The following is a 13,020-nucleotide window of genomic DNA, read 5'->3' as shown; positions in this document are numbered from 1 at the left end:
CAGTAGGGGACGGTAGGGGACAGTAAGACACAGTAGGGGGCGGTAGGAGACGGTAGGGGACAGTAAGACACAGTAGGGGACGGTAGGGGACAGTAATACTTCACACAACACGGTTTTAGACCTGCTCTTTATGGAAAGCGCAATGAGATAACTGTTGTGATTTAGTGCTATATAAATCAAATTGAATTGAATTAAGAGACAGTAAAATACTGTAGGGGGCAGTAACAGACGTTAGGGGACAGTAACAGACAGTAGGGGACAGTAAGAGAAAGGAGACAGTAGGGGGCAGTAGGAGACAGTAGGGGACAGTAACAGAAAGTAGGAGACAGTAACAGACATTAGGGGACAGTAAGAGAAAGGAGACAGTAGGGGGCAGTAGGAGACAGTAAGAGACATTAGGTGACAGTAACAGAAAGTAGGAGACAGTAGGAGACATTAGGGGGCGGTAAGAGACAGTAGGAGACCGTAACAGACAGTAGGGGACAGTAAGAGACATTAGGGGGCGGTAAGAGACAGTAGGAGACAGTAGACCAGACACCATTCATTCTGCAGGTGTGTGTCTCTGTGTTGTTACCTGTGCAGTCGTCCTGTTTAACTCCGCCCACTGAAACTCTTAGACAGTATAAAACTTAGTTTCTCATGTTTTTCATATATTATTGTTATGATTCAACTAAGATTCCCCAGTCTGTTCTAAAGGCTCTGTTGGCGTGCATTGAATAGAATAGAAAACAAAGCTTTACTGTCTTTATATACATGTGGAGGACCTGGTTGGCTGTTGACACAAAATATAAAATATAGGTAGTGCAGAGAAGAAGAAAAAACTTAGAGCAACTTTATAGAGTAATAAAGATAAAGGGTTTGGATACACATTAGGCAAATAAAATAGTTATTGGTGTATCAAAAGTCCCGATTATTAAACGTTGAACAGTAATGTAGGGCTGTCCCCTCTTAGAAGATTAGGGGACAAATCTGTGGTTCTGGTCTTAGTCCACTAAGATTTTTTATGCTTATTCATGCTTAATTACTCATTTCTAAGAACATTATGAGATAATTTCTGATGAGCACAAGATCTAAAGTGATGCTTTTGCAGGATTAATTGTGTAGAAACTCAGTTTTCCAGATGTTCATCAACTACATTTCTACTGAGCTTCTCTAGTCTCCGAGCCACCGTTCTGTCCATCAAATCAACGAATCGATGAGTCCACAACATCACGGTTGCGTTGGTCTACTCAGGATGTCTTTAGTCGAGGACGGCCCTACAGGAATGAAATGGTTAAATATAAAATATTGCTCTGTAATAAAACTGCACAGAATTCCAGTGTCCATGAATGTCCTCATTAAAGGACAGTTCCAGCGCAAAATGAACCTGGGGGTTAATAACAAACATGTACAGTCGAATAAATCACAGTATTATACCAATAACAAGTCTGTAACCATCACCACACGTCCAACCAGTCCCGAGCAGTGGCGCGGCGGACGCCGTGCAGCCGGTAACAGAGGTCGAACTCAGCGTTCGTGATTCGATGCCTGTTTTCCAAAATGGCGCCTGCATGTAAAATGACCGCCACTGTCTTTATAATCTCTTTTTTAAATGCTGTACATGCTTGTATATGAGGTTGAGCAGAGTTGTGGTAGCATCCTGCACCCCCCTGCAGGGGGTCGAGCAGGGGTTCAATCCCACCCAGCAGTTCTTTGTTAATCAGTTTTTCAAGGGACTTCATAACTAATGTATTTAGGGCCACAGGTCTGTAGTCCTTCAGAATTTTTGGGTGGTTGCTTTTTGCGATGGGAGTAATTGTAGATTGTTTCCATACGTTTGGGACTCTAGACAGGTACAAATAAAGGTGTCGTCTGAGTGGAGGATTAATACTGATAAATCATGGATGTGAAGGATGTTTTTCTGTAATTCTGTCTGTAAATGTCCGACTCTTTCCCTGAAGTGTTGATGACTGTAAAACCTGTTTTTATGTTCAGCAGACGAGCGCTGAGTCATCTGAAGAAACACACCTGAGGGACACGTCCAGAGAGACTGCATTGTGTCGTCTCCCAGCCCAGAGGGACGAGGACAAAGTTACGTAACGCTGCGAGACGGAGACGCACGGGATCCTTCCACAGGTAACAGCCTGCAGAGGGAAGTCCATATATGGTCGGACAGGTGTGTCTGCAGGTTCACAGCTGTGCTGAGAGGGGTTGACCTGCAGAGACACACAGGGACATACCGAGACAGACAGTCATTGTCACTGAGCGAGAGGTGAGATGGCGCAGAGAGGAGTTCAGCTGGACCGGGAAACCTGTTCTTGTTCCATCTGTCTGGATCTACTGAAGGATCCGGTGACTACTCCCTGTGGACACAACTACTGCATAAACTGTATTAAAAGCCACTGGGATGGAGAGGATGGTAAGTCCAGCTACAGCTGTCCTCAGTGCAGGGAGACGTTCACACCGAGGCCTGTCCTGCTGAAAAACACCATGTTAGCAGATTTAGTGGAGGAGCTGAAGAAGACTGGACTCCAAGCTGCTCCTGCTGATCACTGCTATGCTGGAGCTGAAGATGTGGCCTGTGATGTCTGCACCGGGAGGAAACTCAAAGCCATCAAGTCCTGTCTCTTCTGTCTGGCTTCATTCTGTAATAATCACCTTCAGTTTCATTATGAATCAGAGACATTCAAGAAACACAAGCTGGTGGAGCCGTCCAAGAAGCTCCAGGAGAACGTCTGCTCTCGTCATGATGAGGGGATGATGTTCTGTCATACTAGTCAGCAACTTATCTGTTATCTCTGCTCTGATGAGGAAGTCTCAGCTGAAGGAGAGAGAGCTGAGAGGCAGAGAGAGCTCGAGGGGAGTCGACTCAACATCCAGCAGAGAATCCAGGACAGAGAGAAAGATGTGAAGCTGCTTCAACAGCAGGCGGAGGCCATCAATCTCTCTGCTGATGAAGCAGTGGAGGACAGCGAGAAGATCTTCACTGAGCTGATCCGTCTCCTGGAGAAAAGAAGCTCTGATGTGAAGAAGCAGGTCAGATCCCAGCAGGAAAGGGAAGTGAGTCGAGTCCAGGAGCTTCAGGAGAAGCTGGAGCAGGAGATCACTGAGCTGAAGAGGAAAGACGCTGAGCTGAAGAAGCTCTCGCACACAGAGGACCACAACCAGTTTCTACACAACTACCCCTCACTGGCACCACTCAGCCAATCAGCATGCAGCATCCAGATCCGTCCTCTGAGCGGCTTTGAGGACGTGACAGCTGCCGTGTCAGAGCTCAGAGATAAACTACAGGACGTACTGAGAGACAAGTGGACAACCGTCTCACTGACAGGGACTGAAGTGGACGTTTTACTGCCTCAACCAGAGCCCAAGGCCAGAGCTGGATTCTTACAATATTCACGTGAAATCACACTGGATCCAAACACAGCATACACATGGATGTTATTATCTGAGGGGAACAGGAAAGTAACAGTAATGAGTCAGGAACAGTGTTATTCTAGTCACCCAGACAGATTCATTGAAGAGTGGCAGGTCCTGAGTAAAGAGAGTCTGACTGGACGTTGTTACTGGGAGGTGGAGAGGAGTGGGAGAGGAGTTGATGTAGCAGTCGCATACAAGAACATCAGCAGAACGGGGGCGTCTGATGAATGTGGATTTGGACGAAATGACAAATCTTGGGCCTTATATTGTAAGGATAACAGTTATACATTTTGGTCCAACGATGTCCAAACTCCCGTCTCAGGTCCTGGGTCCTCCAGAGTAGGAGTGTACCTGGATCACAGTGCAGGTATTCTGTCCTTCTACAGCGTCTCTGAAACCATGACTCTCCTCCACAGAGTCCAGACCACGTTCACTCAGCCCCTCTATGCTGGACTTGCGCTTGTTGGTTATAGTGGGGTCTCTGCTGAGTTGTATGAAGTGAAATAGACAGAAGTCCTTAAAGGGTTAATGAGAGTTTCAACTCCTTGACTTATTTAGTCTTCATGTTTGTTGCTGACAGCTGATTGTTGTCATTCTATGTTTTTATGTTATTAGTGGGTTTACATGTTTTGTATTGTTTTTTCAATTTTTTTGGGCTTTTATTAACATTTTTTGATACATTCTTTAACATTTATTTGCTTTTCGTGTATTAGTTTGAGGTTTATTTGCTTGTATTGAAGTTTTAGAAGTGATGATGAAATCATTTGGGGAGCCCCAGAAGCTCAAAATGAGCTCAGTTGAGATTAAGATCTGTTATTTTACCTGCAGGTGTGTCTGCAGGTTCACAGCTGTACTGGGAGGACGTGACCTGCAGAGACACACAGACAGGTGAACAGTTTTTTTTTTTTTCAAGAAACAATGTCTAAAAAGCCATCATTAATGTTTAAAAAATAAAAATAAAGTTTGAAAAAAATAATTTTGACGTGTTCTTGTTTTTCATTTTTTGACCCAAGAACCCTAGTTCACCCAACTAATGTGTGCATTTAAATTCCATTAAAGTTCCCTTATAATGAACAAATCTCTGTTTCTGGGATTTGGGCTGTTATTTTGTGTCTGGTCCTTACACACACACACACACACACACACACACTCACTCACACACACTCACACACTCACACACTTCTACATCTGCACGGCTTTCTACGTCACTAGAGACAAGGAGGCTAACCGTAGCATGCTAGCTCGTTCCCAATGGAAAACACTGCTCCAACAGCCACTAGTTGGCCATAATCTCCAAAAAACTACTTCCTGTCCCTGTTCTACTTCCTGTTCCTGTTGTGTCCCTGGTCTAGAAGAAGTCTCCCAGCTGATCCTGCCTTGGACTGACCAAAGATGGAGAAAGAGTTATCAGCTGATGGATCTTACCGAGCTACTGAGCATGTGCATGAGACCTGAACACAGTGAAAGAGAGCCAGGCGGCGCAAAAACAATTCGGTGTCTTTTGAAAATTAAACCGTGTGATACTTTGCAGTCACGTGATCACCATGGAGACCTGGCGAGCAGGAAACCGCCAGAGGAATTACAGCCTTGCAGATTTCCATTACTACAATCGGTTATTTAGGCCAGTGGTTCTCAACCGGTGGGGAGTAGGCACGGGGAAAAATCTATTTAAAAAATCAAGAAAATTCCCCCCATGTTGAAATGCAAGTGGTTGGAATATTATAACAGAAACAAATCATCCACCTGGCGACATCTAGCGACTTTACTGGTGTTATTGGAGGCGTTTGTGGTGTTTGGAGACTCATAGGGATTCATTTCAACACATGAATCCCTCTGAAGTTATTATGCTCAAACCACTCCTGAAATTAACTGGGATTTATGTTAATTCTTCCTATGTATTGTGCATGTGCGTGTGAAGAACTTTGTTGAACTATTATTTTTGTACAAAGGAAGATGAAGCGTGTCCGCCTGTCCCGTCGGCTCATTTAAAAAATTTGAATTTATAACAAAATATTATCCAAAACTTTAAGCTAAATCAGTTTTGTGTCATTTTGCTTTAAACACAAACATACAGATTTGGATATTTTCTATCTTTTATGTTCTTATGTGCATTTTATTTAAGATAAAGTTTTTTATTTTCTCTTCTGTAGAACTTGAAAACGTTGGCAGCGTTTTCATCTGATGCACCATTGGGGTGTTTCTATTTCTCCTAATGCATCATATCTCATAAAGCTTTAATAAACATTTTAAACTGCAAAGTAACAACACAGTGAAGAGTTAAGGGGTGGGGAGGGGGGGTATGCAGCCTCAGGAGCTGTTTCAGAGGCCCAGGGAGAAAAGGGGCGGGGCCACCAGGTGATTTGATTTAAAGAGACGAACCAGGTGTTAGTCATCACCGAGCTGGAGTCAGTCTGAGTCCTGACCTGAGAAGACATGCTGCACCTGGTCCTCGCTGTGCTTCTGTTGGCCGAATCCTCCACTAATGGTAAGAAACCAACACGTAGGAGTCAACTTTCTGGATTTTTCTTGTTTTGTTTTGGTCGCCTCCAAGTATTTACCGCAAATTGAGGAAGAAGGGATTGGATTAAAGTTGATTAAAATCTTGGGATGAATTTGTTTCTCCCCATTTTTTTTTTATATATATATATATATATATATATATATATATACCTGCTCTATCTGTAAATTATAGAGTGGTCTAGACCTGCTGTATCTCGACATAACTCTTGTCATAATTTGACTATAAATAACATTGAATTGAATATGCTTTTGTGTCTTTGTGAAGAACTTTGGTGCAAAATTGATATGAATATAATTTTTCTCTAATTGTTTGTTTTTAGTCGACTCGAGTCCTTTACCGGGAGCTGAGACAGGTACAGTTTGGATTACAGGTGATCACTACATTAATTAGGTGTTTCTTGTGTTTTAAAAAAAAAAATCTAAATGGGTTTTTTACCAGATTCAAATGTCCTAATTTCATTTCATGTATGATTTGACACCATAGATGAATTTGCAATGTGTGTATTTAAGTTACAAGTGCGAAGAAAAAAGATGAATAAAGAAAATCTGAAATATTAGTTTTTCCTGTTTTGGACAGAGCTGATGTCCGAGAACAACGCCGTAGTGGAGGGAGACGTGCTGTTGCGAGTGAGTAAAACGTCTTGAAAAATGAAGAGGAAAAAATGAAAGAATGTCTGTCTGGTCCACACAGCATCCTGGGAGGACGGAGCCACGGTGCCGCTGCTAAATATTCTCAGGAAGGAAGTTGTTTTGGTGGAACGTGTGTACGTTCAGAAGTAGTTTTAGTCGTCTACAGAGACACAGATTGGACAGATAGTCTAGCTAGCGGTCTCGATTTACCCTGCAGAGATCTGAGGACCAGGTAACCATAGTCCTCAGAAACCAGCCGCAGGTTAGCGCGCCGAGACAGGGGACTGGGACAGATTAGACAAAGACACAGAGACAGGGGACTGGGACAGATTAGACAAAGACACAGAGACAGGGGACTGGGACAGATTAGACAAAGACACAGAGACAGGGGACTGGGACAGATTAGACAAAGAGACAGAGGACGGGGACAGATTAGACAAAGACACAGAGACAGAGGACGGGGACAGAGGTTAGGACGCCGACACAGAGGACTGGGACCGACATCCGGCATCTTTTGTATAATCGTCTTAAAACCCCCTCCACCAACTTAAAATCTTGAATTATCTTGAAAAAGTTAAATTAAACCAAGGTAACTCACGTGTGAACCTGTACAACTACAACTTGTTATAAATCAGTAAAAACTTGACTTAAATTTAGGTTGCACTCATGAGAATTTTTTAATTTGAAAGCACTCAATTATTAAACACACCTGACTTACAGTAGGTGTGTTTTGTTAATTTTACATTTTTAAATTCGCATTGTAAAAATGCATAAATCAGCCAGACACGCTAGCACAAAGTGTGACACTTTAGGCGGTTTCTGTAGCGCCACCATCAGGACATTGAGCCCGTGAAGCCAGTTAAGGAAGTTTAGCTTAGAACTGGACTTGTGTGCAAAGTTTGGTACATTTTCCAATCATGGAAAGGAAGATTTCATGGCAAGAATATCTGCAAACACAAGGTTTATTATTTTTGTCCGTTGTTTCTGAATGCCCATGCACACACTTGACTTGAAGTTAATGTTAACTGCCGTCCACAGAGGGAAAGGAACGCAGTGGAAAACATCTGGCCAACACTGGAGATACCGTACAGAATCAGCCCAGAGTTGGGTAAGCGGTCGTCGTGTGGATTAAAGAAGCAGCCTGTTTAAACAAAACCCTAATTTCTGTTTTACTGCTGTCTTGTTTTGCAGCCGGTCAGACAGACGACATCCTCGCTTCCATGGCGATGCTGTCCAAACCTACCTGTGTGTCCTTCCACGAGCAGACCTCTGAGACGGACTACTTGCTCTTCAACTTCAGCAAAGGGTATGACAGCCTGGTTTTGCTGTGATGTATACAGCTGGGACTCTATCCTTTTACACATCAAACTAATGAAAGCGTGAAGATCTGTCTCAGCCGTCTCCAACACGTGTGCACCATCTATTGAAGATAACGTTGGAACTTTCAAAACCATGATATCTGAATTTTTACGTCTCCTTTCTGGCTTCCTTAATCAACTGTGACATTGTAGTTGTGGGTCATACGTGGGCTTCATTGGCGGAGAGCAACCCGTGCTCATCGGCCCGGCGTGCAGCGTGGGAATGATCGCCCATGAGGTCCTTCACGCTCTGGGCCTCTACCACGAACACACCAGGGCGGACCGCCGAAAGTACATCGCAATTCTTCCCGATAACATTATTAAAGGTAAAGTTCCTGTGTGATTATTCAAAGTTCAACAGCTCAGGTACAAATACTCGATCCATCTTTATCCGGTGTCGGGCTGTGGGGGCAGCAGCTCCACCAGGGGACCCCAAACTTCCCTTTCCAGAGCCACATCAACCAGCTCCGACTGGGGGATCCAGAGGCGTTCCCAGTCCAGGTTGGAGATATACACCCTCCACCTAGTCTTCCCCGAGGCCTCCTCCCAGCTGGACGTCCCTCCACCCAGTACTGGGTCTTCCCTGAAGCCTCCACACAGCTGGACGTCCCTCCACCTAGTCCTGGGTCATCCACGAGGCCTTCTCCCAGCTGGATGTCCCTCCACCTAGTCCTGGGTCTTCCCCGGGGCTACATCCCAGCTGGACGTCCCTCCACCTAGTCCTGGGTCTTCCCCGAGGCCTCCTGCCAGCTGGACGTCCCTCCACCTAGTCCTGGGTCTTCCCCGGGGCCTCCTCCCAGCGGGACTTGCCTGGAACACCTCCCCAGGGGAGGCGCCCAGGAGGCATCCTTTCCAGATGCCCAAACCACCTCAACTGGCTCTTTTCGGTGCACAAATACTGTGCTTTGATGATCGTTTGTGTAAAACAGGGAGTTAATTTGCTTTTTGAGTGGTAATACTAAATGTTGTTTCAGGGACTGAGGGAAACTTCGACGTGGAAAACGGCCGAACCTTCAACCTGAGTTACGACTTGAGTTCCATCATGCACTACGGAAGGTAACGTGTTCAACTTACACAACCACTGTCCAGCTATGCATGTGTGTCTGCGTAGAGTTTGTGACTCAGTTGTTTGTCCCGTTTCAGGGGGGTGTTTTCAGCCAACGGCCTCCCCACCATCCTACCCAAGAAGAGTGTGAAGGACATGGGACAGAGAGTGAAATTGACGAACACGGATATCAAGAAAGTCCGCCTCCTCTACAGCTGTGGTGATCTGGTTTTAACTGTTGGTAGCTGGGTTTGGGAGCTCTGGCTTCATGGCTTCAGCCAGCTGTCAGAAATTTGGGGGTTACTTTTGATTGCAACATGAACTTTGACTAGCAAATCAACAACATTAGCTTCTCCTGGCTAAAGTTAAGCCTTTCCTTAACGGGCACGATCTAGAAAAGCCATTCAAGCTTTATTAGTTCAAGGTTGGATTACTGTTGGGGGGGGGGGTCCCGGCTTTTGATTAGCTATTAATACCTAGTAGTGGTGTGACGGTTTCTCCTTCCTGTCTCTATGAATCCTTTCTTTTCTGATTTTGCTTTTTTGTTTCATTCTTTTTATTGTAGATACTTTTAGTTTACTAAAATACTACTTTTACTACTAGATACTTTTTTTTTTTTTACTCTTGGTTTCTGATTGGTTGTTTCCAAAATGCTAACTACGCTCCTCATCTCGCCTCCTTTTTACCAGATGTCCATGAATAGAAGGGGGGGGGGTGAAAACGTGCCTCATGGTGTCAGCAGCGGTGGGCGTGATTCTGCCTCTCCGTCCGGCGCCCTGCAGTACCCCAACACCGCCACCAGGGGTCACAATAACAGCAGAAAGAAATGCTAGATCGGCTTTTATTAATTTAAAAAAATGATTTTAAAGGAGAAATGTATGTACAGATTGTTAATAAATGTGTTGTATTCTCTTAATGACTGTCTGAATGATATATGAACAAAGCCCTGTGTAAAAGATTCAGAATACAGGACAGACTCAAAGCAACACAAACTACGAAGAGATGAACAATTCACGGGTTTAAAACCTCGGCTTCTCAAAACTCTAATTTCTGCTTTTCTAACTCAAACATTAGGTATAATTTCCTATAAATGAGGTTTATTGACCATGAATTCCGATAAATCTGTAAAACTAAAGTTAATTTAGTGTTGAAAACGTCAGAACTGACAAACATTGAAAAAAAGAGACAAACGTGAGAAAGTTAAACATGACTAGAAAGTGTTGGTTTCAGGTCCTGCAGCTTATATAACACATGCAAATTAAGAAAACATGCTAATGTGACAACACGTGAGGCGCATTTGGCCGACATTCATGTCTAACGGGTGTTTACTTTACAGTGACGTACACGGGCTAATAGTGTTGGCATGGTAGCTATGGAAACCCGGTGCTCTTTCACAATAAGACAAGGGCCACGCATGAAGACTAATGTGCAGGATTTTCATGTCACCTGTTTACTGTACTTAGCTTCCTGTGTCCAAAACTAACCCTTCATCTGCTCTCTCTGTCTGTCTCTGTCCGGTCCACTGTCTGTCTGTCTCTATTTGCCTGTCTCTGTGTGTCTGTCTCTTTCTGTCTGTCTGTCTCTGTCTGCTTGTGAGTGTCTCTGTGTGTCTGTGTCTTTCTCTGTTTGTGTCTCTGTCTCTTTCTGTCTGTCTGTCTCTGTCTGCTTCTGAGTGTCTCTGTGTGTCTCTGTCTCTTTCTGTCTGTCTCTGTCTCTCTGTCTGCTTCTGAGTGTCTCTGTGTGTCTCTGTCTCTTTCTGTCTGTCTGTCTCTGTCTGCTTCTGAGTGTCTCTGTGTGTCTCTGTCTCTTTCTCTGTCTCTCTGTCTGCTTCTGTGTGTCTCTGTTTGTCTCTTTCTGTCTGTCTCTGTGTGTCTCCGTCTGTCTCTGTGTGTCTCCCTGGTTGAAAATCAAGCTGTTCCCTGCGTGGGCGCAGCGTTTCTTTTTGTTGCATCTGGGTTCTGGATAAATTCAAGTCAGCAAAACACATGTTGGAGAGAAAAAATCAAATAAAGACCTTTACAAATAAAGACCTTTATAAATAAAGACGTTGAGCTCTGTGGCTCGGAGTTGGTTGTTTCTTCCCAAAGTGAACACAGCAACACACAGAGAGCTGAAGGGGAGGGCACTGCAAAAGTAAAAAGAAGATTTCTTTTTATGGTCGACAGGAATACAAAACTGGCTGAATAGGTCCAACTGAATGGGTTGAATATCTAAATGGTGCTTTTCTATTCTTAACTGCTCAAAGCGCTTATAAAGGAACTGTAGGAACTGGCCTGCTCATCAGACAGCAACCCGGGGTCAGTGTCTTGTCCAAGGACACTTCAACACAGGACTGCAGGGCCAGGGATTGAACCCCCGACCCTCAGATTCGCAGGCAACCGCTCTACCACCGAGCCACAGCCGTCCCCTAACATCTACCATTAGCTCAGATCTTTCAGTTACATTCAGTGGCACGGAGAACCCTGGGAATTTGTAGCCTCAGGAGCTGTGTTTGCACCATTGGGGCTGTTTCTATTTCTTCTAATGCATCTTATCTTATAGACCCTTAATTTATATTTTAATCTGCAAAGTAACGACACTGTGAAGCAGTGTAGAGTAACGGGGGGGCTGTGTAGCCTCAGGAGCTGTTTCAGATGCCCAGGGAGAAAAGGGGCGGAGCCACCAGGTGATTTGATTTAAAGAGACGAACCAGGTGTTAGTCATCACCGAGCTGCTGGAGTCAGTCTGAGTCCTGACCTGAGAAGACATGCTGCACCTGGTCCTCGCTGTGCTTCTGTTGGCTGAATCCTCCACTAACGGTAAGAAACCAACATGTTGGAGTCAGCTTTACGTTGGATCTTTGTGTCTTTTGTTCTCCTCCAATCATTCACCGCAAACTGAGAAAGAAAGGCTTGGATTGAAGTTGATTTAAAATCTTGACAATCACGTGACTAATGTGTTTCTTTAACCCTCGTGTTGTCCTCGGGTCAAATTGACTCGTTTCAGAGAGTTTAATATCAGAAATGCTAGATTTCTTTCAATCAAATTGCCCCAAAAACAACATGGATGAGTCCATACGTTGTTCAGGTAAATTAATGATTACTTTCGTTGAATGTTTTGGGTGTTTTGTTTAATCTTATAGCTTATATCTTTTAAGGATTTTAAAACAGTATCCAGACTAAACTCTGACATCTACCCATCTGAAATCCACTCAACATGCTCTGATCTTAACTAGTAGTCAAAATAATTTATAATTTCTGCCTTTAACTAAAATCTTAAGTACAATTTGAATTCCAAGAATAAATGTAAAACCTGTTATTAACCAGCTCTGCTTTTAAAAAAGCATCAAAAGCTGGAAAAAGTGAGAAATAAATCAAAAACATGGCAATTCAATTTTGACCTGGAAGGGCAAGTTCATGTTTAACGGGAAGACAACACGAGGGTTAAAAGCTCCGTCTCCAGAGGACGGGAGCTATGTATATTTATGAGTTTTTATGTCTTTGGCGCAGAACTTGATGTTTGTGTGCTATAAATGAGAACTTGCACTCCAAACAAGTCGGCCAAATAAAATCTGTCACATGGACTACAGCTGACCTCTAATCTCGTGTTTTTACCCAGTCGACGCCAGTCCTGCACCGGGAGCGGCTAAAGGTACAGTTGGGTTCAGATTACAGGTGTTCAACACATTCATTAGGCTTGGTGTCAGTGGATGGGAGGGGGAGGGGGGGGGGGGGTTATTTAGATACTTGTACTGCAGTAAATGTACCAACACCTCATTGTAAGAATACTCCGTAACAAGTTAAAGTCCAGCAGTGAAGATGTAAGAGGGAAGTGTTGAATGGTGGAGTGAAGGATCCTAACAGCTGGTCGTCTAATCAGCATCACCATCATCATCAGCATCAGCATCAGCTTGGTGTTCCCCGGGGACATGAACGGCTTTTTGAGTTTGTTGCATTTTCTTGGAGATTTTGCCATATTTTTATTTTTTTAAAGGTTAATTGAAAGTTTGTTTGTGCTTTCTTCGGGTAGGGGGTGAGTCCTTACCCCAAGTGAAGGAGTTTAAGTACCTTGGGGTCTTGTTCGCGAGTG

At 44.0% G+C, this 13,020-nt stretch overlaps 3 protein-coding genes across 3 annotated transcripts in view; all 3 read left to right on the top strand.

The window, feature by feature from the left end:
• The first annotated feature begins 1,820 nt into the window (after window positions 1-1,820).
• LOC117958978 (tripartite motif-containing protein 16-like) lies at window positions 1,821-3,951 on the top strand. The gene is made up of 2 exons (XM_034895798.1): window positions 1,821-1,832; window positions 2,224-3,951. The coding sequence occupies exon 2, from the start codon at window positions 2,257-2,259 to the stop codon at window positions 3,904-3,906; it is 1,650 nt and encodes a 549-aa protein (XP_034751689.1). The 5' UTR covers window positions 1,821-1,832; window positions 2,224-2,256; the 3' UTR covers window positions 3,907-3,951.
• A 1,881-nt stretch (window positions 3,952-5,832) lies between these two features.
• LOC117959759 (zinc metalloproteinase nas-4-like) lies at window positions 5,833-9,677 on the top strand. The gene is made up of 9 exons (XM_034897038.1): window positions 5,833-5,884; window positions 6,240-6,272; window positions 6,497-6,546; window positions 7,588-7,657; window positions 7,741-7,855; window positions 8,061-8,233; window positions 8,882-8,963; window positions 9,051-9,172; window positions 9,642-9,677. Exons 1-9 carry the CDS (start codon window positions 5,833-5,835, stop codon window positions 9,653-9,655), a joined length of 711 nt encoding a protein of 236 aa, XP_034752929.1. The 3' UTR covers window positions 9,656-9,677.
• Window positions 9,678-11,698: 2,021 nt separating this feature from the next.
• Window positions 11,699-13,020, top strand: part of LOC117959758 (blastula protease 10-like) — a 14,043-nt gene continuing 12,721 nt past the window's right edge. The window contains exons 1-2 of the mRNA XM_034897037.1: window positions 11,699-11,750; window positions 12,550-12,582. Coding sequence (XP_034752928.1) covers window positions 11,699-11,750; window positions 12,550-12,582 — 85 coding nt within the window. The remainder of the gene's footprint in view (window positions 11,751-12,549; window positions 12,583-13,020) is intronic.

The sequence above is a fragment of the Etheostoma cragini genome, chromosome 16 (assembly GCF_013103735.1).
Source record: "Etheostoma cragini isolate CJK2018 chromosome 16, CSU_Ecrag_1.0, whole genome shotgun sequence".
NCBI lineage: Eukaryota > Metazoa > Chordata > Actinopteri > Perciformes > Percidae > Etheostoma > Etheostoma cragini.
This window is presented reverse-complemented; position numbering and strand designations above follow the sequence as displayed.

What these genes read in the sequence shown, in the direction of transcription:
- LOC117958978 (XM_034895798.1), top strand. Translation starts at nt 2,257, where the DNA reads ATGGCGCAGAGAGGAGTTCAGCTGGACCGGGAAACCTGTTCTTGTTCC.
- LOC117959759 (XM_034897038.1), top strand. Translation starts at nt 5,833, where the DNA reads ATGCTGCACCTGGTCCTCGCTGTGCTTCTGTTGGCCGAATCCTCCACT. An exon ending in GGCCGAATCCTCCACTAATG is followed by an intron (nt 5,885 to 6,239) that starts GTAAGAAACCAA and finishes GTTTGTTTTTAG; the next exon opens with TCGACTCGAGTCCTTTACCG. An exon ending in CTCTTCAACTTCAGCAAAGG is followed by an intron (nt 7,856 to 8,060) that starts GTATGACAGCCT and finishes GTGACATTGTAG; the next exon opens with TTGTGGGTCATACGTGGGCT.